This window comes from Bos javanicus, chromosome 10 (genome assembly GCF_032452875.1).
Source record: "Bos javanicus breed banteng chromosome 10, ARS-OSU_banteng_1.0, whole genome shotgun sequence".
Taxonomy (NCBI): domain Eukaryota; kingdom Metazoa; phylum Chordata; class Mammalia; order Artiodactyla; family Bovidae; genus Bos; species Bos javanicus.
The window spans coordinates 64,821,943-64,846,998 of NC_083877.1; the positions used below are offsets into that span (position 1 = coordinate 64,821,943).

The window sequence follows — 25,056 nt, forward strand, 5'->3', positions numbered from 1 at the left end:
AGAGAGGGATCCCAGGGGGCCAGTGGCAGGGGTTGGGAGATGGGAAGACCTGTCTGGTCACTGCTACCATATCCTTGGGGCAGCTCAGGAGGATGCTGGCTTTGGTTGGTTCTTCCCTGGACTCACTAGGGGGCACCCTCTCCCGGGTTACTCTGCATTTTTCAGACAGATAGAACCCGGCGTGAGTGGCAATGCAGAGAAAGAGTGTACTAGACTACCTCCAACCTAGGGAAGTCTCGTATGCCAGGAAAGCCATGAAAAGCCGGGGAAGATAATGAGGGATAGTTTCTAGAAAACAAAAAGAGAAAGAATGTATTTCCAGCTCACCCTGGGAGACTCTTTCCCCGGAGCGGGGGTCACATCTGAGGCCACCGGCCTCTCCCACCGCGCTCCCGGAGCTCCTCCGCTCGGCGGGCACCGCATCCCGGCCTGCGCGGGGACCAAGGCAGAGTAGGAGTCCGACGTTGAGTCCTTTCACAGGTTAGTACTGATGGTTAAGTCCGAGGTCCTGAACTGCTTATGCAGTGGGTTGCTGAGGATGAGAGGCGAGCTCCCCTTCGTCGGACTTTCGAGGTCGTTGACACTTCCTTCCAAGAAGAGGCGAAGAGCGCTGGGCCGAGCGTAGTGCAGACTCAACACCGCGGCTCCGAGGAGGAGGCACAGGACGCCTGCGATAGCGCAGTCGGGGCGGGGTTGGGGGTGGGTAAAGGGGGCTGTTAGGGCTTCAGAGCCCGGCCTCCCCATCTCCATCTATTAGAAGTATCTGCATTTCCTCCCCAGACACACACATACACAGACACATACACACACACACACACAACCCGCAGAAAGATCTCTAGTATGGATACATGATACGCGGGTTCTATGCTCAGTGGGTAAGAAACCGAAGGAACCCTTCCGAACTCCGTTCCCCTCCCTCATCTGCAAAATAGGTGTAACAATGTCCGCGTCTACGAACTATTCAGCGGGACAGATCAGATAATTTATGTGAACTCACTATGCAAACTGGAAAGCGCACGCTGGTATAAATCGCGTCCCCGCTCCCAGCCACCGGGGGCGTGTTCCCTTGGTCCTCACCAGTGGCCAGAGTGATCCAAAAGGCTGCGCCATAGTGAGTGGTGAGCTCGGAGGAGCCGACGCGGAGCTGGCAGAGAGGCACGCTGGAGATAGAGGCGAAGGCGAACACCGAGAAGAGCGCGAAGGCGCCAGTGATGAGGAGAGTCAGGCCTCCGTAGTGCGGAACCGGCATGGAGAGCAGCATGTTGGAGAGGAGCCAGAAGCAGAAGGCCACCCTGCGGGGAGTGGGCGGTGGCGCTGTGAGCCTGGTCCTCCACCACGCCCGGCTTCCCAAGGGCTCGCTGGCTCTACATCCCAACCCAGAATCAAAGCCCGGGGCTGGGATGGCAGAGGCGCAGGGAAACACCGGAGGGGAGTAGCCGGCGTTTAGCCGTTTCTGGTTCTCTTCGGATTCCGGCGATCGGTACCAACGTCGTAACTATCTGCCCCCGAGGCTGCGATTCTCACCCCAAGCGCGTCGGGCTGCAGCGGGAACTCACATCCCCCGGCTCACGCGCCCCCACCCCACCCCACGCCACCCCACCCCACCTCTGCCACATACAAACACACAGACGCTGTGTCTTCTCACCATAGAGTGGCCGAGGCGTAGTGTCCCGCCAGGCGGTATTGGCGGTAAACCCCACAGGGGCTGCTCGGAGTGAACTTCTCCGCCAGATAGAGAACCGGGTACGGCAGCCCCCTCTCCAGGGCCTCCGCGTACGCCCCTGCATAGTTTTGGCCAAACCGCCAGATGAACTGCTCATTGTAGTCGATGGTCTCGTTCAGCTGCTGCACTGGGTTCCCTGCGGATGGCGGCGAGGTCACCCGGCTGCGTACAGCTAGGACCCGGCGACTAAGCGGATTCAGTTGGGAAAGTGAGACTCCGAGAGAAATGGGTTTGGCAGCGGTTGAGGAAAACACAAATCAGTGAGGGCCAGAAGCTATTTGAACTTGTGGAATCTGTCCTCACAGTTCCCCCAGCTGCTCCTGCCATCCTCCCCCGACCCATGGTGTCTGTCTGCCAACCCCAGGAGCTCACATAGCCGCAGCCCCCTCACCTGTGAGTGTGATATTAACGCCCTCCAGGCCCACATGCAGACCGACGTGGGCTCGGACGCGTTCCACGCTGAAGGCCTTGTAGGATGTTTTGGTGCTAACGCTGCCGACTGACCATTCTGCGCTGAAGTGCGCGGCTGTGGGGAGACGCACACGGTGGGGGCGGGGAAAGGTCAGGGAGAAGATTGGGAACGTTTAATTGGGTGAGTGGGAAACGGTGCACAGAGTTGGCGGGTGTTGGGTGGGGGGCGTCTAGAGCCCAATCCATATATACGGTAAGGGTGGAAGCCCGGGCACTAGAAAGAGAACGGGAAGAGGGAGTGGGAAACCAACCGAAGTTCTCCACTTGCCCAAGCGTCCTCTGGCCACCCCCTTCCTCACCCCAGGTCCTCTCCCCATCCACTGCATGACACACTCACCCACAATTTCTGCTCCTATGAACAGGCTGAGAAGAACTCTCACCAACCAGAACCATCGCTGCAGGAGCACACACTGGGTCAGGTCTGGGTACTGCCTGACCAGATTCCCGCAGACCTCCCTTGACCCCACGCTGCCCTGGCCTTTAGTGCCTCTGCAACTTCCCTCTCTTGCCCACCTTTCCTAGTTACATTCTTGACCTTTAAAGGCTGAAGTCAAGTCATGCAAGTGCCTCTGAACCATCGGCATGTCTGATGTATTCTGGCTGCGTGTTTCTACCTCCCTAGCCCCATTTCCCAGTCCACCCTGCCACTGGGCTGTCTCTACCTTATGCTCTCCCACCACCCCCATCCCCTTTCTTCTCTGGCTATCTGGTTCCTACTCCTGGTGCTGCTTCCTGCTCGGCGCACTGCCATGGTGAGGCTCAGTGAGTCCAGAAGTGCTAGGCAGGCAGGGGTCACCTCCCTCAGGAGAGGGAGGCCTCAGGGTCTGGTCACCAGGTAGAGGAGGTGAGACACTACATCTCAGATATTACTAGGCATGCCAGTTTCCCAGAAAACCAACACAAGACCTGGGGAACCTTGAGAAACACACAACTTAGGTTCTGGGAAAGGAGGAAATCTAAGAAAAAGTGCCTAGTTTACCACAACTTTGAAGAAATTGCTTTAGGATGGGGACACACGACAACCAAGTGCAGAGGCGAAACACAGCAGTCTGAGTTGCTGTTTTCTGTCCTCTTAGCCAGAAGGTCATCACCCGGAGGTCAGGAAGGGGGTGGAAAGGGAGTGGAGGTGCAGCCTGGGGAGAGGAGGAGGTCCCTGCAGCAGGTGAAGCCTTGAACTGACCCCAAGATTACCAGACTGGACACCTACTCTCTGCAGCAGCCTCCTGAATGTTCCAGCTAGGGGGTCCTCTCTGAATGTCCTGCAGAGGCTCTCTCCCTGTTTTTGGGAAGGGGTGCACACTGGACCAGACTACTGGTGTGCTCCCCTGTGTTTGTCTGGTTCATTGTGCTTCAGCCTGACTCTTCATGAAAGACCCTGCTGCCCTCCTACCTGTCCTGGTTCTCCAGAGACAAGCTATCCAAGATGCCCTCCATCCCCCAGACCAGAGCTTCTACTACCCCCTTACCGAGTGGCCACGAATCCCGGGTAAGATGAGCAGGAAGCTGGCGGCCAAGACCAAGAACACGAGAATGACGATGAGTAGCGGGACACTGAGGCCGGCGGCATGCCGGGGCTGAGGGTAGAAGGGCAGCACACCATTCCACAGAGTCATGCTGCAGCCCGGCTGAGCTGGGTGTGTTCCAGCGGGGAGAGCAATCACTGGCCTCCGAGTCCAGGTCCCACTTCCCTTTACTCTGTCCCCTGCGTGGGAGCACTGGACCCAATGGACAAGTCAAGTCTGAACGTCTCTGCTCCCCTTTAAGGAAGCCAGCAGCTAACTGCTCTCAGGCGCTCTGGATTGGCCGATATCGAGTTAGGTAAGTGGGAGAGCGGGGTCTGAGGGTTCGCTCTGCGTTTGGAAGTCGCATGGGACCTGAAACCCCTTTTATAGCAGCGTGGGCCGAGCGCTGAGCGCTGTCGGGACTTCGCTGCTGGGTCCGGGAGGGAAAAGATCATGCAAATAAGAGGCGGAGGTCATTATGCAAATGAGAGGAGCCCCACCCGCCTAGCAAGAGGGAGCGGCCCAGTCCAGATGCTCACATCTGGCGCTGGTCTAGCCTAAGTGGAACACCTGCACAGCTGGCCTCAGAGGATCCAGAGAGCAGGGTGAGAGTGAAGCCGGGGGTGGCTGAGGATCTGCGGAGCGGGGAAGGGAGGAAGTGGGGAGAGGCAGGAAGCAGAGCAGAGAGGCAAAGATTCCAAGAAAAAGACTTCTGACCGACGGGGTCCCTAAGCCAGAGGTTGGACCGGTACTTGGGACTTGATCTTCCCATCCCTCAGTGTCCATGGACAGGTATTCACTGAGGGATATGAGAGGCTTGTGCCCTTAAAAAAGTGCCCTCTGGGTGTGGGTCCTTGGCGATACTTCTAAAAGCTTCGCTCCAGAAATGGGGGTGGACACAGCTCGCGCCAACTGTCAGCGGTGGGAAAGGCTGGCTCTGTGTTCCTCACGGACCACCTCCCACCCCGCTGGTCTCAGGGTCAACATGCTCCGCGCAAGGCCAGAGGTACTTGTGTTCCTGGGAGTTCTGCTGTCTCTACTCCTGGATCCAACGGGTAAGTACAAGGCGCTAGTTCCCTTGGGAGTTGAGGAAGGGATTGGTGCAGGCAAGAGGCTTCCTGGGGCTGGAAAATGGGGTGAGATCGCCTCGCGGCTCAGCGAGATGGGAAACTTCCCGGCGCAGCCTAGAGGCCGCGGGAGCATCTCCACTTGGGTCGGGTTGGGGGCCCTCAGCTGGCGGACCGAGGCCATCGGGTCCCCCAGGGGTCGCAGGAAAGCTAGCAGTGAGCGGACCACTCTCTGACCCACAGGTGGCCAGGACTCACTCTCACTGACCTGGGAAGTGCAGCGCTATGACGGCTGGTTCAACAACCTGAGGCACCACGAGCGTGGCGCTGCGGGTGCGTCCTGCGGCCTGGGGTGGGGAACGGCTAGTGGAAGGCAGGGGTACGGGAGAACCGGCGCGGAGAAGCCGGCGGGAAGGGAGCGCGCCAGCCAGCCGGCCCGCTGCCTGCGCGGCCAGCTCCTATACACACCTGAAGGCTGAAGAAGGGGTCTCGTCGGTCGAGTGGGGGTTGGAGGGAGGCATAGGGCGAGATTCAAGGGCTTGTTGGGAACGGCGTGTTCTGACAGAGCCCGGCTCCCTGCTTCCCACAGGCTCCCGACTGCAGCGCCTTGTACCGGCCAACTACGCGGACGGCGTATATCAGGCTCTCGAGGAGCCGCTGCTGCCCAATCCGCGCAGACTCAGCAACGCCGCCACGCGGGGCAGCTCCGGGAGGCCGTCCGGCCGCAATCGCACGGTCCTGGGGGTCTTCTTCGGTGAGGGCAAATGGGAGAACAGTTCCGGTGAGGGTTGACCTGGCGCTTAGCTCAGCGCCTAAGGAGATGGGCCCTGAGGCCGCTCTGCAAGTCCAAAGGACACCGACCCAAGACTTCAAACCACGTCCTCACCGTCCTCACCGTCCTCACCGTCCCCACCGCCCCCCAGCCCATCCCCTCAGGCTACACTTGGAGCCTTTCTTCGTCTTGGACGGATTTGAGGGTGTTGACCAGCTGGTATTTTGCTCTCCTAATCTTTCTCTTACCCCTTACTCCAACCCAGGAGTGCCACTAGCCTTCCCTGTAGCTCCTTGGAGCTAGGTCCCCTGCCGCCCCTCTCCTCCCAATGTGAGGATTAACTTCTTTACCCCCGGAGAGGGAGGGGGAGGCACGATCTGTTAGGAGATGGGGACTGGCTCCGGGGAGCCCTTATATTTATTGTATTATTTTGATTCTCACCACGACGTGATGGGGGTGGGCGAGGAGGGTACTATAACCCCACTTTACAGATTAGAAGAAAGTTTTAGAGCTGGTGGAGCGGCGCTTGAATTGGAACATCTGTCTTTAGGCTCCCTGGAGGTGGGGAATAGCGATTCTTACCAGATTGAACCCCACGACCGCAGGCTACCACGTGCTGTCCGACCTGGTCAGTGTGGAAAAGTCTGGCTGCCCAGCCGAGTTCCTTAACATCCACATCCCGCCCGGAGACCCCGTGTTCGACCGCGACCACAGCGGGGACGTGGTCCTGCCCTTCCAGAGGAGTCACTGGGACCCCGAGACCGGACAGAGCCCCAGCAACCCCCGGGACCTGGTGAGCGCAGCAGGCGGGGGTGTGGGGCTGGCGGGACCTGAGGCAACCGCAGAGAGGATCCCATCCCGCCGCACCCACAAAGCCGCGGGCCCTCACCCCTCCCGGACCCGCCTGGCCGCCCGACCCCCGGCTCAGCCTCCCGCCGTCCCCGCAGACCAACGAGGTGACCGGCTGGCTGGACGGCAGCGCCATCTATGGCTCCTCGCACTCCTGGAGCGACGAGCTGCGGAGCTTCTCCGGGGGGCAGCTGGCGTCGGGGCCCGACCCCGCCTTCCCGCGGGCCGCGCAGGCCCCGCTGCTCATGTGGATGCCGCCAGATCCCACCACTGGCCGCCGCGGGCCGCGGGGGCTATACGGTGAGGCGGCGGGGGCCGGGCGGGGCGCGGTCGAGGGACGGCGAGGGGTGCCCCGCGGTCCAGCCCGCGCTCATCTCCTCCCTGCTTTCCCGCGGCACTTGCAGCCTTCGGGGCCGAGCGAGGGAACCGCGACCCCTTCCTGCAGGCGCTGGGTCTGCTCTGGTTCCGCTATCACAACCTGTGGGCGCAGAAGCTGGCCCGGCGGTACCCGCTCTGGGGGGACGAGGAGCTGTTCCAGCACGCGCGCAAGAGGGTCATCGCCACCTACCAGGTGGGTTCCCCATGGCCTGGTCCCCGGGAGACTCCAGAGCCCTCGGTCCTGGACGACCCCGCCAGAAACCACCACCCCCCTGCCCAGAGAGCTGCCATCTAGGAAAAGCCCCTGAGGGTGATAAGCAGGCAAAGCGCTCCTCACGCAGGAGGTTTTCTGATTATTATTTCGCAGCCCGCTCCCCACCCACCTGCCCTGGTTGCTTGTGGGGAACAGGAACCTCCGCACCTCTCCTGTCTGAGAGTGTCTCCTGTGACTGTCCCTGCCTGGTCCTTATCTCCCTCCTAAGCCTTCCTTGAGCTCAGATCCCTCGTGGCCTGGCTGCTCCAGCGCTGGCCTCCCCTTTCCCCTCTCTTGACCCTCAGAACATCGCCATGTATGAGTGGCTGCCCAGCTTCCTGCAGCAAACACCTCCAAATTACACAGGTGAGGAACACTTGGGTTGAGGGGGTTAGGGGAGGGGGGTGATTAAGATCCATAGGACAAAGAAAACTGGTGGGTTCTTGTGATGAGAGTATGTGAGGGTAAGGAGCCTGTTTTTCTTACTACCCCTGTGGACAGAGTATCGCCCTTTCCTGGACCCCAGCATCTCCCCGGAGTTCCTGGCTGCCTCTGAGCAGTTCTTCTCCACCATGGTGCCCCCTGGCGTCTACATGAGGTGAGGGAAGGTCTGGCTGAGCAGCACACTGGGAGAGGTGAAGATGCAGTGGCCTTGGGGCCTGGGACCTTTCATATACCCCACCCCCACAGTTTCATGGGGAAAGAGAAGCGGAATTTGGTCCCCTGAAACAGAACCCTGGGGTAGGAGTCCAGTCTTAACAGGGAGGTTTCTCCATTTCCTCCTAACAGCTTAACTTCAGTTGCTGAGAGCAGGATTTGTCCAGCAGCTGTGTAACTCTCTTCCCTCCTTCCCTTCCTACCCTGTGTGGACAAAGAGCAACCTCTACCTTCAGTCCACACTGATTGCCAAATCCCTGCTGCAGTCAAGGAAGTTCAGAGGACACCCCTTAGTACTCACCAAATGGCCTCTGAATGCCTCACCCCACATCAGCCCCACCCCAGCCTCTTCCTTGAATTCTCTTACCGCATCCTTGATTCCCCATTTCAGAAATGCCAGTTGTCATTTCCAGATGGTCCTGAATGAGAGTTTTGGCAGCTCCCCAGCTCTCAGAGTCTGCAACAGCTACTGGATTCGGGAGGTCAGCTTGGGGTCAGGGACAAGGGAAGGTGGGTCAAGGTCAGTCTTGTCACACAGGCTGGGAAAAGCAACAATTCCAGTTCATAGGTGTTGCTGCCTCAGGGTGGTGGGAGATGAAGGTAGAGTAATCAGAAAATTATCTGGGAACAGCAGTTCAACAGTCTCTAGGCCTGGCCAAGGGCCCTTTGTCCTGGGATGCTGCAGTGGTCTGGGTGAGGGGGACCCCGCACTGGGAAGGAGCCTGAGGACCTACCTTGAGTATGCTGTTTCTTTCCAGACTCCCAATCTGAACAGCTCTCAGGCAGTGAATCAGCTGCTGCTGGGAATGGCCTCCCAGATCTCAGAGCTAGAGGACAATATTGTGGTGGAAGATCTGAGGGGTAAGCACTGGAAGTAGAAGGGATGAGGGCCCAGAGGCCCGTGAGCCTGGGGACCCTTCTGGGTTAGTCACCAGGGAGTCGGACATGACTGAGCGACTTCACTTTCACTTTTCACTTTCATGCATTGGAGAAGGAAATGGCAACCCACTCCAGTGTTCTTGCCTGGAGAATCCCAGGGATGGGGGAGCCTGGTGGGCTGCCGTCTATGGGGTCACACAGAGTCGGACACGACTGAAGTGACTTAGCAGCAGCAGCAGGCCTAGGGTACCTACAATGTAAGAACACACACACAGCAGCCATTAGAAAAAATTAGAGGAAAATAACTGTATTCTAAATTACCTACATCTGAGTATGTAGGGGGTAGCTTGTCCAGCACCATCTTGAGGTTAAGGAGGTAGGATGGGGGATTTGGTGACTAGAACCATCCTGAGTCTTAAGGGAAGAGTTTTTTGAGAAAAATTGCTCCTGGTCACAAATGGTGACATTGACATGTGCTGGATATGGGTAATGCCAACAGCCCAATTCAAGGCTGCTGGGTAAAGAAGGGTTAGGAGGACAGCCTAGAGCCAGGTCCTCTCTCCTCCTTAGATTATTGGCCTGGCCCTGGCAAGTTCTCTCGCACTGACTACGTGGCCAGCAGCATCCAACGTGGCCGAGACATGGGGCTGCCCAGCTATAGCCAAGCCCTGCAGGCCTTGGGGCTGAATACCCCGGGGAACTGGAGTGACCTCAACCCCAACGTGGACCCTCAGGTCAGAAATAGTGATGATAATAATGGCAACTAAAGCTTTCTTGAGGTGATACTAAGTCCTTTACATGTGTAACCCATTTAATCTGTGTGAAGAACATTATAGAGTAGACACCATCATTGTCCCCATTTTACCGATGACATAATTGTTAAGTCCATCTCGGAGGCAGGATTCAAATTCAGGCATCTGATTCCAGAGTATCCTCACCGCTACTCTGTACCATTTCTGCAGAATGACCCCTGGGTGGGGAGCCATTGTCCTGTTCCTGCAGGGTCTTGCCCCATGAGATGGATGACCCTGAAGCTGCTGGTCACTGGAGACAGTCTGGGTGGTGACACACTGGTCCTCCCACCAGACTTGTCACCACTTGAGGGGGCTGCCTAGAAAGAGGAAACTCTCTCAGGGCTAAGCAGCAAGCCAGACCGCGGATGGGGTCCCATGTTTGAGGGATGGGGCAGTAGTGGCCACCCTCCTAACACAAAACCACACACGTATGCTCACATACTCCTCACCTCCTGTGGTGCCCCAGGTGCTGGAGGCCACAGCGGCCCTGTACAACCAGGACCTGTCCCGGCTGGAGTTACTCCCTGGGGGGCTCCTGGAGAGCCACGGGGACCCTGGACCCCTCTTCAGCACCATCGTCCTTGATCAGTTTGTGCGACTGCGGGATGGCGACCGCTACTGGTTTGAGAACAGCAGGAATGGGTAAGGCCTGCCTGGCTCCTGCCTCAGACTCTGTCTTGGCCTGGACCCCAGACCCTCTGCCTGTGAATGGCCTCCATGGGCCCTTGACTCCCAGCTGACCCACAACTCCCTCCCCACCCCTCTGGGTCTATTTTTCTCATCTGGGTTCCCAGGCCCGAGTTTGCTGGAGACCTGTGATCCCTTCTCATCCCAAACAATTCCTGGCTTTCCCCACCTTAGGCTCTTCTCTCCAGATGAAATTGCAGAAATTAGAAGCACCACTCTTCGGGACGTGGTGGTGGCTGTCACCAATGTGGACCCTGACACCCTGCAGCCCAATGTCTTTATTTGGCAGGATGGTGGGTGGCCTGGGAGAGCTCAAGCAATGGTGGCAGAGAAGGGGCAGAGGTTGTGTGTGGGGGGGTCACTTGGTGCTGTCTCAGGGGCTAGGCACCAGGCAGTTCCCTCTGTGTTGGTCTGGGAGGCCTGCATTAGGTGCCTCCCCCAGTAGAGACTAGACTGGTTTGCAGGCTGTACCTTGTGGTCGGGTTGGGGTGATGCTGAGAGGTGGGATGTGGAAGAGGAACTTTTGAGGGGAACAAGTTCCAGGGAGGTGGATCTGGGAGGGACCAGTACCTGGCCCTTTACAGGAGAAGAGGGGAAGGATGCCTGGCCAAGGAGTGGGACGCTCAGGCCTTGAGACCTTCTGTGCTTCTCCCTCAGGTGCACCCTGCCCTCAGCCCCAACAGCTCACAGCCGGAGACCTGCCCCCCTGTGTGCCCCTGACCGAGATTCATTACTTCGAGGGCAGTGGTCCTGGCTTTGGCATCACCATCGTGGCTTTGTGCTGTCTTCCACTAGGTAAGCCCTTCAGCCCCCTCAGCCATGTCTCTTCTCTCAGCTCCCCTCCTCTCCACAGACTGTCCCCACCCCTTGTTACTGACTGACCTGTAGGGTTCAGGCCTGAGTTCATTTGAAGCCAGCCTCAGGATGCCTTAGGAAGGGAGGGGCAGCAGCCAGGGCCTTGGAAAACCCACAGGTGAGGGGTTCCTCTCCCCACTGGCTCCTTCTGACCCCCTTCAGTGAGCCTGCTTATCTCTGGGGTTGTGGCCTATTTCCGGGGCCGAGAGCGCAAGAAGCTCCAAAGGAGAGGCAAAGAGAGTGTGAAGAAGGAACCAGCCAGTGATGGAGTGTCAGGTGAGATGGGGCCAAGGGGAGGGAAGCGGGAAGAGAACCGAAGGTGCGGGGTGCTGTGAAAGAACCAGCTTACAGATGTGGGGAGAAAGCCAGGCTTCAGGGTGCTGGCTCAGACTGGAACTGGCCTGAGGGCCGGGGCCTGGGAAGCTCTGCTGAAACGCTCTGCCCTGCCCGTCGTCCCTTCCCTAGCGATGGAGTGGCCGGGCCCCCGGGAGAGGAGCTATCCAGTCACCATCCAGCTGCTCCCAGACCGGCGGCTGCAGGTTGTGGACCGGCGGCTCTCTGTGCTCCGCACCATCCAGCTGCAGCCCCCACAACAGGTCAACCTCATCCTGTCCAGCAACCGCAGATGCCGCACCCTGCTGCTCAAGATCCCCAAGGAGTATGATCTGGTATGGCCCAGCCAGCCTCCCCAGCCTGGGCTGCCCTCGCCCATTTCCCTTCTACGGCGAGTCCCCTCAGGTCACTGTGTCCTCAGCTGCAGGGCTCGTCTGTGAGGGCTGACACTGGGAGGAGGCACTGGTTTCCAAGGTCCCCACCCAACTCTCCCTTTGATCCCCTTGGGCCACTCACCGGGCCCTAGCCGGGTTGGAATGGGAGCCTTTTAGTTTCCTTCCCCCAACCCAAGGACCTCTGAGGGGAGGCTGAGCCAGGAGCTTGAGCATTGGCACGGCCTTCCTTCTGCCAGGTGCTGCTGTTTAACTCCCAGGAGGAGCGGGGTGCCTTCGTGCAGCATCTGCGGGGCTTCTGTGAGAACTGGGCTCTGGGCCTGGACATGGCTGAGATGAGCGAGTATGAGCTGTTCAGGAAAGCTGTGACCAAAGAGCAGCGGCAACGCATCCTGGAGATTTTCTTCAGACACCTTTTTGCCCAGGTGCTGTGACCAGGCTTTTTGGAAGCAGAAGGGGCCCAGGGGTAGGAGGAAAACTACCCAACTGTCCAACCTGGGCTGGACAGTACCCTATCTAGGGTGAACTGAGCTTCTGTCCTGAGGGCTGGAAACAGACAGCCCTGCTGGAACCCAGGTTTTGCTACTCACTAGGGCATCACCTTAGGCAAATTACATCGCCTCTGCTCTGATTTCAGTTTCCTCGTCTATAAAAGAGTGATTAAAATAGGATCCATCCCCTTGGGTTATGAGGATTCAGAAACATAGTCTACGTTTGTGGTCTTCAAAGTGTGCTCCCCGGACCAACAGTAACAGCCTCATCTGGGAATTCGTTAGAAATTCAAGTCCTCAGGCCCTTCCCCCAGACCTAGGAAATCAGGAACTCTGAAGCTGGGACCCACAAGCCCTCCAGAGGATTCTGATTCACTCTAAAGTTTGATAAACACTGTTCTATGTACAATGTTTAGCCCTAGTGCTGGGTACATGATTGCATGTAATGCATGGAAGTTACATATATGGGCTTCCTTGGTGGTTCAATGGTAAAGAATCTACCTGCCAATGCAGGAGATGCAGTTTCAATCCCTGGGTCAGGAAAATCCCTTGGAGAAGGAAATGACAACCCACTCCAGTATTCTTGCCTGGGAAATCCCATGGACAGAGGAGCCTGGTGGGCTACAGTCCATGGGGTCGCAAAAAAGTTAGACATGACTTAGCCACTAAACCACAGTAAGTTACATGTATGTGACTTTTAAAATCAGGCACATGGCAACCCTGTCTGAACTGACAAAAGAGCATATCTTTAGCCCCTTCCTGCCTTCCATTCATGTCTGCTGCAGTTTCTGTCACCGGTGTAGGCTCTTTCACTTGGCATTCCCAAACACTGTCCCTCCTTGCTCCCACCTCATCCCCTGCTAGTCTCCCCTCTGCAGGAGAGCAGAAATGAGCGACCACCAGGGCTCACCTTTCTGATCCAGACTTTGGGAGATGAGAGGGGTCACTGAACTGCTTCCAGCCCAGGCCTCAACTCTTCCTCTCCCTCCCTCTGCTGCTGTCCAAGTACAGGTGCTGGACATCAACCAGGTGGATGCAGGAACCCTGCTCCTGGACTCATCGCAGAAGGTGCGGGAGGCCCTGACCTGTGAGCTGAGCCGGGCTGAGTTTGCCGAGTCCCTGGGCCTCAAGCCCCAGGACATGTTTGTGGAGTCCATGTTTTCTCTGGCCGACAAAGACGGCAACGGGTACCTGTCCTTCCGGGAGTTCCTGGACGTCCTGGTGGTCTTCATGAAAGGTGAGGGGATGGTGGACCATCCCAGGTGCCAAGTATCTTTCAGCAGAGAGGTGACAGGGATCCCCCTGTCTCTTCCCAGGCTCCCCAGAGGACAAGTCCCGCCTGATGTTCACCATGTATGACCTTGATGGCAATGGCTTCCTCTCCAAGGACGAGTTCTTCACCATGATGCGGTATGGGGTGGGCCCCCTCCAGTCCTGAGACGTCTTGGTATTTTAAACAGGAAAACAGGTCAGGTCAGAGGAGGGTAGGTGAGGAGGTTATGTGGCCGTCTGCATTGAGAGGTGGCCTAGGTACTGCATCCTAGATGCCCAGAGCATCCAGCTTCAAAGTTTATCTGGCCAGGCCCCTGCCCCCAGAAGGGTCTGTTTCTTCAGTCAACACCAGCCAGAAAATTCTCCCAAGTGAAAAAACACAAACAACACCAAGATGACCAGTAACAAAGCCAACCAGCCTCTTTTGGATGCTGTCAGGTCTTTGCTAACTCTTCTTCTTTTTAAAAACTTTTTTCTTATTTTGGTTGCGCTGGGTTTCGTTGCTGTATGTGGGCTTTCTCTAGTTGCGGCGAGCAGGGGCTACACTCCTGTTGTGGAGTGCAGGCTCTAGACAAGTGGGCTCAGTAGTTGTGGCACACCGGCTTTAGTTGCCCCAAGTCATGTGGGGCATTCCTGGACCAGGGATTGAACCCATGTCCCCTGCACTGGCAGGCGGATTCTTATCCACTGGACCACCAGGGAAGTCAGGTCTTGGCTGATTCTTCTAAGGCTGTGCTTTACACAGTGAGAGCATGAATCCTGGAGGACAGATGCCCTTCGTCACTGCCAATGTTAATCACCAGGACAGGCAGGAGGAGAAAAATGGAATGTTGTTCTATATTTCAAACTTTCTCTCTTCCTGCTTCTTAAGCCATCTCTGGTTGTAGTGTGCCAATAAAGACCAGTTTGGGGCTCACAGACGTCTTATTCCTGGAGACAGTGCTCCAGTAACACAGCTTCCTGCAGCTCTACAAGGACAGCGTTCATATCTCATCCACCTTCTCCACACTGATTGGCACATAGCAGGCATTTGATGCATAGGCAACTGAATCAGATGAGACAAATGAGCAAATGAATAAACAGAATGCAAAAAACAGCTCAGATCCTTTTAACTTTTCTATCCCTGCAAACCTTACTCATTGCTTTCCGTGATCCCCTTCACTGCCACCTCTCTTGCAGGATAGATACAACAACTGGACGTGGGCTTCTGAAAGGGCTAGGGTGAAGCTGATTGCAGTTGTCCCTCGCTGGGTATGCTGCTGCAGGACCCTCTGGGAGAGGCTTTCTGCGCCTGGGGGCTAAGCTCCCACCTCCTCATCCTGTGGTCAGCGTGGCTCTGGCTCAGTCTCACCCTGAGCAAGTGGGATGATATATTTTTTTAATGTGATGGCAGTTGTTTGCTGTGTCATGCAGGCAAAGCTTTTTTTCTGCTGGACTCAACACAAATGTGCACATGTGTTTGCTTGTGTCGAAAGCGCACCTAAGAAAAAAGTATGGCCATTGTAGATGCTGTCACGTTGGGTGTAGAGACACTTCTGCCTGCGTCCTGGGGTGTTGGCACAAGGAAGCAGAAGCCACTGTGGCTACATCTCCTCCCTCAACTCCCAACTGTCTGTGCCCCCACTTAACCATGAATGGGGTGCCCGGCATGGGTGTGGGAGTTATCAACACGAGAGAGCCTGCCACTTGAGTGGGCTGTGGCACACCTGGACATGTTCCTACGCTCAGTGGACATTTATCCCCTGTTTGAGGGCTGCTTTCTCTAAGTGACTGGTCAAGGTCACTTTCAGTTTTGTTCTGCCTTTCGGGCCGTGGCCACCCCACCCAGCTTAGCGTCAGCAGCAGGCTGGATGAACACCTTCTCGGCGCCATTTCCTGGGTCACTGGTAACCACACTAGATAGTCTGGGGCCCGCCCCACCCAGCACCTGCCTGCCTAAACCTGACCTGGCTGGGTGACAGGCTGCTTTCTTCTTGGGTTCCCCCCACCCCCCGACCCAGGTCCTTCATTGAGATCTCCAACAACTGCCTGACCAAGACCCAGCTGGCCGAGGTGGTGGAGTCCATGTTCCGAGAGTCAGGCTTCCAGGACAAGCAGGAGCTGACGTGGGAGGACTTCCACTTCATGCTGCGGGACCACGACAGTGAGCTCCGCCGAACGCAGCTCTGTGTCAGAGGTGGAGGAGGAGGTGTGTAAGTTTGGAAGGCGTCAGGGATGGGCGTATCTTCAAAATGTGAGTTCCTGGTGCATAGCACTCAGGTCTTACTTCTCTCTTAGTCTTTGGTGCCTAGTACAGAGCCAGGCATGTATAATCAAGGGTGTCACCTACAGTTGTGCAATTTGTACACAAAGGTGCCCATGGAGGGGTCAGGGCAGGCAGAAATCTAGCCTACATGCTGCACACCAGCCACACACATTGATCTGGGGTGAATCTGGCCAGAGGATGAGCCCCCATTTTCTGTATACAAACAATCTGCAGGGCTGCGTCCACCTGGAGGGGGACCCTTTTCCTAATTGCACGAAGTTGCCACATTGTCTAGCAGCAGCCACCTTGTGTGGGTGCTCCATGTGGGCAGTGAGGGGAGCAAGGCTGGAGAGGGTATGGGGATGTGACCAAGCCACTGCCCTGTAGCCATCCTAGGACGGTCACCTCCCCGCACTCTTGGGGAAGCCTGTCCAGCTTCTTGTTCTCCTCTCCAGGTGTTGGAGACATTTTTAAACCAAACATCAGCTCTCGAGTGTCATTCATCACTCGGACTTCTGAGGAACGGTGAGCGGGAATGGGGCATGGGGAGGTGTCCTGACTGGGTCCCCTGCAGGGAAACGAAGCAAGTAGGGCTGGTGAGATCAGCCCCTGGGCCAGACATTTGCCCTCTGAAAGTAGCTCTTAATGCACAGTTGTTCTGAGTCTGTATTCCAGCTGCATCACACACATACCCACATACCCATTTACTGTTCAGGAGCCTGGCTCTTTCTGCCCCTCCAGGACACAATCTTCACACAGAACAGATGACCTGACCATATCCATTCCTTCGGTCCTGCCTTCTGCCAGACTCCTCTCTGATCAGTTTTATGGGCAGGATCTGTGGACGGAAATGAATCCCAGGATCTACCCCCTCCCAGCCCACCCTCAACCCTGACGTGGCAGTTCTTCTCCTGCCTGCAAAGACAAGGGGATCATGAGCCCCATTTTTCTTTCCTCAGTTCTTGCCCTCAGGGAGTGGGGCTCCCTGCCTCGAAAGCCCCGGAATTAGGAGGCCCTGGGCTGAAGAAGAGGTTTGGCAAAAAGTGAGTGTTTTCTAGAACCTTGATCCATGAAGACATGGGGAGAAGTCTCGGAGTCTTGGTCTGCCCACCTCCACCCACAAGAGACCATCCTGAGACTCATTCCACATGTCCCTGACCTGGCTGGCAGGCTGTTAAGTCGAATGACTCTTCAACCTCTTCCAACTTCTGCACCCTACTCTTTAGGCCAGGGGCCTGGCACTCGATGCAACACCAAGATGGCAGGGAGGGGTCCCCTGGCTCCTGCCTGGTTTGGGTGCAGCAGTGAGGCCTGGGCAGGGAGCAGGAGGAGAGACAGAAAGGACAGACAGGAGGAAGTGGAGATGGAGTAGTGGGGAGATGGAAGAGTGGGTGGACAGGGCAAGTCAAGATGAGTGGTAACGGCTTGGGAGAGTGGGAATCACCCCCCAGAAGCTTTTTCTTTCATCTATTGCGGCCCATCCTGACTGCTGCCAGAGCACCAGGTCTCCTTTATAAGGTGGCACTTAGGGGAGGCCAGGATGCACTGAGCTCAGGCTACCTGCCTCCCATTGCTGCAGGGCAGGGGTGCCCCCTCCCCGGCTGTACACGGAGGCGCTGCAGGAGAAGATGCAGCGGGGCTTCCTGGCTCAGAAGCTGCAGCAGTACAAGCGCTTCGTGGAGAACTACCGGCGGCACATCATGTGCGTGGCTGTCTTCTCAGCCATCTGTGCCGGACTGTTTGTGGAGCGCGCTTACTGTAAGAGTTTCAAGTTGCAGGAGGGGAGGTGTGAGAGCCTTCTGGTTGTTTTTCCCGAGCCTCAGCGTCTGGCCTGGGGGACCCAGGTGTTCTGACTCAGGCCTCTGTACTGTGCTGTTCCACCCCAATTCTACCCCCAGACTACGCCTTTGCCTCGCCACCCTCGGGCATTGCACAGACCACCTTTGTGGGCATCATCCTGTCACGGGGCACGGCGGCCAGTGTCTCCTTCATGTTCTCCTACATCCTGCTCACCATGTGCCGCAACCTCATCACCTTCCTGAGAGAGACCTTCCTCAACCGCTACGTGCCCTTTGATGCTGCCGTGGACTTCCATCGCTGGATCGCCATGGCCGCTGTGGTCCTGGCCAGTATGTGGCAGCTGGGCATGCTTGCCATGGCTGCAGGCCCCTGGGTCTAGCTGTGGGGGAGACAGTGGGGACACTGGAGCTACTTGTACTTCCTTCTCTCCTCCCTGTGCCTCCTGTCTCCCCAGGGCTGGAGTTAGTTAGGGTTGGCCGTGGGAGGCATCTCTAATGGGATCTGTCTCTTTCAGTTTTGCACAGCGCTGGCCACGTGGTGAATGTCTATATCTTCTCAGTCAGCCCCCTCAGTCTGCTGGCCTGCATCTTTCCCAGCGTCTTTGTGAATGATGGGTCAGTTCTGGGGAGGACCCCCCTTGGGAATTCTGGGGAAGGCCTAAGGGTACAACAGAAAAGAGGTAGATGGCCCTAGACTCTCCACTCTTTCACTGAGTGAGAGTGAGAAGTTAGTATCCTGAGGAAGCCGAGAGATGACTTCCTTGCCCTCAGGAAGGAAGCTGGCCATGACTTGCCAGGAAAGGACTTTGGGAGATGAAGTTGGATACTCTTTCCCATGTGTACCTGACACACAGCTTGCTTTCTCAGCCTGCCATCCATTTACTGGGCAAACATTTAGGAAACATGTCTATGTGTCCATCCTGGAGCCAGAGAGTAAGAATGCCAAGATACATGCAGTCATTCAACAAGTATTTCTTGAGCACTGACTCTGTGCCTGGCATTGTTTGAGCCTAGTGATAGAGCATAGAGCCTCATGGAGCTTACAGAATATGAACCAGGCACTCAAGAAAGCAAAGGTTAGCTGCAGTAGGGGAATTCAAGATTACACAGGAAGAAGAACTGCTTTGAGATCAGAGAGTAGAACACAGGAGGCTGGGGCCCATGTTCTTTGGAAGGATCCCTGGTCGTCTGGGTAGAAGCCCAGGAACCTCTGTATTCAAGGCCATCAGGAACAGAGTCACATTGCAACAGTGGTGGAGCTCTTCCTGCCCCAGCCTGAGGTTCTGGGTGTCTTTGCCCTACAGGTCCAAGCTTCCCCAGAAGTTCTACTGGTGGTTCTTCCAGACAGTCCCAGGTAAAGAGTAGATGGTATGTGGGGTCTGGGGGTTCTGAGGACTTCTGATTTTGTCCTCATCTTCCTATGAATACACACTTGTCTATAGTGTTGACAGTTTCCCTTTGAAGGCTCCAGGACAAGCTTTAGTTCCAGCTTCTTTAGTTAAGCTGTTCCAGCTGTTTAGTTAAGCAGAATGGGGACATGCTCTCTGCTACTCTCAGCCTAGGCTGAGGCCCTGAGACCCGGACTGTCTGACCCTGTCTCCGCTGCCCCCAGGTATGACAGGGGTGCTCCTGCTCCTGGTTCTTGCCATCATGTACGTCTTTGCTTCCCACCACTTCCGACGCCGCAGCTTCCGGGGCTTCTGGTTGACCCACCACCTCTACATCCTGCTCTATGTGCTGGTGAGGGACTTCTCTGGGTAGGGCCAGGCCACAGGGCAGAGATGAGCATCATGATGTGGGGAGGGAGAAGGCTGAATTGGACTCAAGAGCTTAGACTGAGGCCCTGAGATCTGAGGCCACAGTCTGTGAAGTTGTGCCAGCCCCATGCACTCAACCCAGGCCCAGGGCTGGGGCAGGAAGTGTCTGGGTAAGGTGGGTGCAGAAAAGGGGCTGGTCGGCTGGGCCTGAGCTGTACTAACTGGCCATGTCTTCAGCTCATCATCCACGGCAGCTTTGCCCTGATCCAGCTGCCCCGTTTCCACATCTACTTCCTGGTCCCAGCACTTATCTACATGGGGGACAAGCTGGTGAGCCTGAGCCGGAAGAAGGTGGAGATTGGCGTGGTGAAGGCGCAGCTGCTGCCTTCAGGTACCAAGCTGGCCTGACCTCAGGTGGGGAGCATGGGAGGTCAACTCATGGGATGTGGGGAGACAGCTTTCCAGGCCTCCTCACCCCATTGTTGTTTCTGAGACCCTCTGGGGAGCCCTACGGCTTTCCTGATGGAACTGCAGCCCCCAGAAAGTCTGGACTTAGTTTCCAGGACTTGCACACAACGAGAGGTGACTATTGAAAAGAGCCAGTTGAAAGGCATTCAGAGGGGTTTAAGGACGAGAAAGACCAGAACATGCGTGGCCTGGGAGCAGGGCAGGGAACCGAACATCTCTCTCCCATTTCTTCATTCGGAAAAACCCCTCTTCAGAGACAGACAAATGGTCCAGACCACAAGAGTCTGTTGAGAGTCAGTGCTGGCCAGAGCAGGGATTCACATCAACACAGAGGGTGATGGAAGATATTTAAGGGTTGTGGGGCTGGCTGACCCTCAGAACTCACATAGTAAGAAAGTTAACCTCGTTCAACTTTATATCGATCAAGATTACTTAAGAGCAAAGTCTCAGCATGGTCTTCACATGCCTTTTGCACCCTCCAGTACTTGCAAATCTCCTTTTTCCACAAAGAAAGCACAAGCCTGAGGCTCAGCTGTGGTCAGGCAACAAACAGGATCCAGCTAAACTGTGATAAAATGTGGTACTTTCTATTTAGAGCACATAACACTTAGATGTGTAGGGTGATGGTTAAGAGCTTGGCCTCTAGAGCTAGATAGAGCACATGACACTGGTTTTCCACCTGCCTCAGTGACCTAAATGTTCAAGGTAAACTGAGTTGAAAAAATAAATCAATGTAAAGAAAAACATCAGATCAATGATAATGCGGGAGGATGAGCACATAAGTCCCACCACAAAGGTAACGTTCACATGCTGGAAATTTGGTAAACACTGAGGTGGTACTTTGGGAGCCTGAGGTCCCCTGACCTAGTACACTGGTATCCAGGACAGTGGTGTCAGCCTGGGCCCTTAGTGGGAGGAAGCAGCAAAGAGGAGGGGAGGGGCTGGAACAGGGGAGCAGAGAAGCCCAGCTCTTGAGTTACCCAAGAAACAGATAAAAGGGTCCTCCAACCCCCAACCCAGAAGCCCTCCTAGGTCAGATCACGTGGCTGCTCCCTGTGCCTGAGGTGAGTGATGAGGACAGGGCACCTGCTGATTCTCAGGTACCAGGAACAAGCCCTCTGATCCCTGCCCCTCCCTGCCCACGACCCTCAGGAGTGACCCACCTGGAGTTCCAGCGGCCCCAAGGCTTTGAGTACAAGTCAGGACAGTGGGTGAGGATTGCCTGCCTGGCTCTGGGGACCAACGAGTACCACCCCTTCACGCTGACGTCAGCGCCCCACGAGGAGACGCTTAGCCTGCACATCCGGGTAGCGGGGCCCTGGACCACCCGCCTCAGGGAGATCTACTCACTTCCAACGGGTGACAGCTGTGCCAAATATCCAAAGGTGCCCACCATTGGGACCACTTTTTGGGGCTCTACCATTGACAGAAAGTCCCCACCCTTCCTGACCCCAGGATAAGATGCTTTAGCTACTGTAAAGCCAGACTGGGAGAGGGCTGGGGTTCCTCAAAGAGACTGGTTCTCCCTGTCCCTCTTCCCCCACATATCTAACCTCAGAGCTTGGGAAGGGCCAGGCTCATCTCATCTTCCTCTTCTGTTGGCAGCTGTACCTCGATGGGCCATTTGGAGAGGGCCATCAGGAGTGGCATAAGTTTGAGGTGTCAGTGCTAGTGGGAGGGGGCATTGGGGTCACCCCCTTTGCCTCCATCCTCAAAGACCTGGTCTTCAAGTCATCCTTGGGGAGCCAAATGCTCTGTAAAAAGGTGAGTGTTTACTCTCTTCCATTCTTCAAAGAAATAGGGACAGACAGCCTGATTGTGTCCCCACATCACAGCAAAGCAGCATGATAAAAAGCCCTGGCTCCTTGAGCTGAGCTGAGTCAGAGCCCTAGTCATGTGTCCCCAGATCTACTTCATCTGGGTGACACGGACCCAGCGGCAGTTTGAGTGGCTGGCTGACATCATCCGGGAGGTGGAGGAGAATGACTGCCAGGACCTCGTGTCCGTGCACATCTACATCACCCAGCTGGCTGAGAAGTTCGACCTCAGGACCACCATGCTGGTGCGTCAGGGCCGGCCAGGGGGCAACTCTGGGTATGTGGGTGGGCCGAGCAAGCCAGGATGGCCAAGGCACTGGCTGTGACCTTGCTCCTCTGCTCCCTCCCCCAGTACATTTGTGAGCGGCACTTCCAGAAGGTGCTGAACCGGAGTCTGTTCACGGGCTTGCGCTCCATCACCCACTTTGGCCGTCCCCCCTTTGAACGCTTCTTCAGTTCTCTGCAGGAGGTCCACCCAAAGGTCAGTCCCACTCCCAACCATCCTTCCCCTGCCAGGACTTCCTGGCCCTTGAAGAGCCTGCAGCTGTGTCCTGAGCAGAGGACCTCAGGATGGGGTCCAGGGTTGGAGGAGGGCTTTAAATCCCACCCCTGCCGCCCCAATTCAAGCCTCCTCCTCCTCAGTGCCTGGGGTCAATGCCCTGGTCACTCCAGTCAGGCTTGGGAAGCAGCTCCTGGGGAGTGAGCATCTCAAGGCCACAGGCCTCTCCTCTGCAACCACTGCTGTCTCCCCACCAACACTTGATAGGTGCGGAAGATCGGGGTGTTCAGCTGCGGCCCTCCAGGAATGACCAAGAATGTAGAGAAGGCCTGTCAGCTCATCAACCAGCAGGACCAGGCCCACTTCGTGCACCACTATGAGAACTTCTGAGCCCACCTTCCCTGGTTCCCGGTCCCTCCATGGACCAGCCCTGCCAACAGTTTCTGTCAGAATTCACCTCAGGCCTCAGCCAGAGAGCTGAAAGGGCCTCTCCCTCATTGCCTTATCTGTCCCAGGCTCTGAGGAGTTAGCAGAGACACTTGCAGCTCACATCACAGCAGGCTGTGGCAGATAAAGTGGGGAAGTCTCCGCCTTGTGATAACTGAGGTGAAGAGACAACTGCATTTTTCTCTGCTAGATCCCCATGTCTTTTTCCCTTCCACAAAATCAGTGAATAGTGTTGGTGTTTTCGTGGCCTAGGCATTTGAGGGAGGATGGGTAGGGTACCTGGTGTGAAGAGAAGGCTCAAGAGAAAATCTCCTCAGAACCCAGCTTAGAAGCTTCAGTGTTAAACCTGGCAGCCCAACTGTCTCAGTTCAGTCTCTGAGGGCTTTGCCCTCCAGCTCTACCCCAAAGCCCTTCCTGCTCCTAGGGGATCAGGAACACTGAGTGATGCCCACTGCCCACTGCCCTCACCTCTTGGCAGACCCATCTCTTCCTGCTGGAGCAGCCCTTCAGCTCCAGTACCACGGGAGCCCAGCCTCTCTGCACATCATCCAGAGTCCCCTCTTGGCTCCCCACCTTCACAGGAGTTGGATGACCAGCTGTCCCAGTTTGCCCAGGACTCTCCCAGTCTTAGCGCTGAAAGTTTCTTGTCCTAAGAAACCCCTCAGTTCCAGGCAAATGAGGACAGTCAGTCACCTTCCACAGGGGCCAACCTGGGACATCCCCTCCACGCTCTTTAAGACTCTTCCTTTTCCTTCTTCAAATGGCTCATTCCTCAAAAGCTAAGCTTTAATTAAAAAAAATTTTTTTTAGTATAATTTACATATAGTAAAGTGCACAAATCTTAAAGCTACCATGTACAACACGTGTTGCTACTACTATCCAGATGAAGATCTAGGACATTTGCATCACCCCAGAAACTTCCTTTGTACCCCTGTCAGTCCACCACCCCCAACCCTTAGTAGCAACCACTGATGTGAATTATATTATCACCCCAGATTCATTTGTTCATATTGAATGTATTCTTTTGAAACTGGCGTCTTTCACTCAACAATGTCTCTGTGATTCACCCATGTTATTGTGTATATCAGTAGTTTGTTCTTTTCTCATGCTGTGTCAAGCTCCATTGTAGAGATGTACCACAGTTTGTTTATGGAGTCTTATGTCGATAGACATTTAGATTGTTTCTAGTTTCTGATAATTATGAATAAAACTACTATGAACTTTCTTATGACTTATTGTTTGGTGTACATAATGCACTCATTCCCAAGAGGGTATGTATCTCAGAATGGAGTTGCTGGGTCATAGAGTCCTCCAGCCAGCGGGACCTGTGGCAGGGAGAGTTTCAGGCCGTCTCCACATTCCCGCCCCAGGCTTCTCTCCCCATTGGTTCTATTCTACCTCTTCTGACAGGTCAAATGGCTTGAGCCCCCTACCCTATGTACCAAAGGAATCTCTGAGAGAACTGGAAGGACACCAGATCAGGGCCAAGAGACCTGGACACTGCTGCTAACTCTGCCTTTATAAGTAGCTACAGAAGAAAATCCTGTAACTTCTCTGAGCCTGTTTACTCATGTATTAAAATGTCTGTGTAGATATTTGGAAGACAGATAGTGATACTGGCCCAGAAAATTACACAGATGAGGAAATGTATGAGAATATATTGTACAATTGCAGTGGATGATGATTATTAACCTACCTATCTCCTAACAGCATCAGACCTATAGGCCTCCAGCCCTCCTGCCCCTCGCCAGGTAGACAACCAGTCATTGATTCCAAACTCCAGCCCCTTAAGTCTCAGCCTTAGCTGTATTCCCAAATGTGGCCCATCAGTGCCTTCCTTATTCCTTTCTAAATACCATTCAAAATATCTATCTGTCTCATCCTAACTCACCTATCCTTGTGAGGCTAGCACATGTTGTTGACATGGCTGTTATGATTGTCCATAGTCTCTACTCAGCCTTATCCTCCCTAATGCTTGGGCCTGACTGAAGGTCTGCTGAAGACTCCGTGATCACTCTTGCCCAGGATCCAGGCAATGGCAACTGCCTGTCCAGCTGGACAGGGGGACATCTATGCCACCAAAATCTTAGGTAGCCTCAGGTGACACCCAGCCTGTCTGGCATTAGTCCTGATACCACACCCTAGCCAAGTTCCAGACGTCAGACTGAAGCATGTATTCATATGATCCGGCTACTGTCTAACCTTGACCAGTCTCCAGAAAGCCACATGTTGCATGATAGAAGTCAAGGATGCGCAGAGAGGATAGAAGTTCAGCGTGGTTATTCTCCAGAACTTCAACTGGCCCCACCCTTCCTGGAACCTTGAGGCCAAGTCTTGGGAAATGAATTGAAAGGCAGGATCAGGTAACAAGCAGGCAATGTGCCTTTGGATTGAGATAATGAGATCACGGACTGCAAAATGAGATCATGAGTGTAGGGGAGAGGTTAGACACTGGAGAATATGTAAACATAGGAGGCCACCAAAACTTCCAGAGAAAGAGGACTAGGGAAGGATGACTCACAAAATGTAACAAGCATGTTTATATCTTATATCAACTCTGAGAAAGAAAGCAAATCTTTTCTACTTCAGGTCACAGATATAGGTCTCAGGTCCTAGGACAGAGCCCAGCCCAAGCCCTGCCTTGGGCAT

At 55.4% G+C, this 25,056-nt stretch overlaps 2 protein-coding genes across 6 annotated transcripts; one reads left to right on the top strand and one right to left on the bottom strand.

The window, feature by feature from the left end:
- Window positions 1-285: 285 nt before the first annotated feature.
- DUOXA2 (dual oxidase maturation factor 2) lies at window positions 286-5,373 on the bottom strand. 3 transcript variants are annotated; one of them, XM_061428904.1, is made up of 7 exons: window positions 5,232-5,373; window positions 3,661-3,697; window positions 2,532-2,589; window positions 2,115-2,249; window positions 1,646-1,859; window positions 1,078-1,292; window positions 286-668 (listed from the first exon to the last, which is right to left on the bottom strand). In XM_061428904.1, the coding sequence occupies exons 1-7, from the start codon at window positions 5,282-5,284 to the stop codon at window positions 475-477; spliced, it is 906 nt and encodes a 301-aa protein (XP_061284888.1). In that variant the 5' UTR covers window positions 5,285-5,373; the 3' UTR covers window positions 286-474. The 3 variants fall into 3 exon arrangements, with proteins under 3 accessions (XP_061284888.1, XP_061284887.1, XP_061284889.1); XM_061428903.1 differs by lacking the exon at window positions 5,232-5,373 and having other exon boundaries at window positions 3,661-4,308; XM_061428905.1 differs by lacking the exon at window positions 5,232-5,373 and having other exon boundaries at window positions 544-668; window positions 998-1,292; window positions 3,661-4,308.
- On the top strand, window positions 4,223-23,631 carry DUOX2 (dual oxidase 2). 3 transcript variants are annotated; one of them, XM_061428890.1, is made up of 34 exons: window positions 4,223-4,301; window positions 4,675-4,751; window positions 5,007-5,096; window positions 5,353-5,517; window positions 6,141-6,328; window positions 6,483-6,684; window positions 6,789-6,955; window positions 7,321-7,381; window positions 7,517-7,613; window positions 8,064-8,154; window positions 8,431-8,533; window positions 9,122-9,285; window positions 9,812-9,987; window positions 10,207-10,325; window positions 10,690-10,827; window positions 11,050-11,163; window positions 11,353-11,555; window positions 11,852-12,037; window positions 13,115-13,340; window positions 13,420-13,513; window positions 15,376-15,563; window positions 16,076-16,145; window positions 16,580-16,663; window positions 17,200-17,378; window positions 17,519-17,749; window positions 17,935-18,034; window positions 18,724-18,773; window positions 19,032-19,159; window positions 19,414-19,567; window positions 20,797-21,029; window positions 21,250-21,408; window positions 21,551-21,706; window positions 21,814-21,942; window positions 22,228-23,631. In XM_061428890.1, exons 2-34 carry the CDS (start codon window positions 4,682-4,684, stop codon window positions 22,348-22,350), a joined length of 4,638 nt encoding a protein of 1,545 aa, XP_061284874.1. In that variant the 5' UTR covers window positions 4,223-4,301; window positions 4,675-4,681; the 3' UTR covers window positions 22,351-23,631. The 3 variants fall into 3 exon arrangements, with proteins under 3 accessions (XP_061284874.1, XP_061284873.1, XP_061284872.1); XM_061428889.1 differs by lacking the exon at window positions 4,223-4,301 and adding an exon at window positions 4,354-4,488; XM_061428888.1 differs by lacking the exon at window positions 4,223-4,301 and having other exon boundaries at window positions 4,354-4,751.
- Window positions 23,632-25,056: the final 1,425 nt, after the last annotated feature.

Coding starts and splice junctions, on each gene's coding strand:
- DUOX2 (XM_061428888.1), top strand. CDS start 4,583: ATGGGGGTGGACACAGCTCGCGCCAACTGTCAGCGGTGGGAAAGGCTG. Junction 21,409..21,550: donor GCCAAATGCTCTGTAAAAAG/GTGAGTGTTTAC, acceptor ATGTGTCCCCAG/ATCTACTTCATCTGGGTGAC. Junction 21,707..21,813: donor ACCTCAGGACCACCATGCTG/GTGCGTCAGGGC, acceptor TCCCTCCCCCAG/TACATTTGTGAGCGGCACTT.
- DUOXA2 (XM_061428903.1), bottom strand. CDS start 3,807: ATGACTCTGTGGAATGGTGTGCTGCCCTTCTACCCTCAGCCCCGGCAT. Junction 2,250..2,531: donor CATAGGAGCAGAAATTGTGG/GTGAGTGTGTCA, acceptor GTCTCCCCACAG/CCGCGCACTTCAGCGCAGAA. Junction 669..1,077: donor TTGGATCACTCTGGCCACTG/GTGAGGACCAAG, acceptor GCGCTATCGCAG/GCGTCCTGTGCCTCCTCCTC.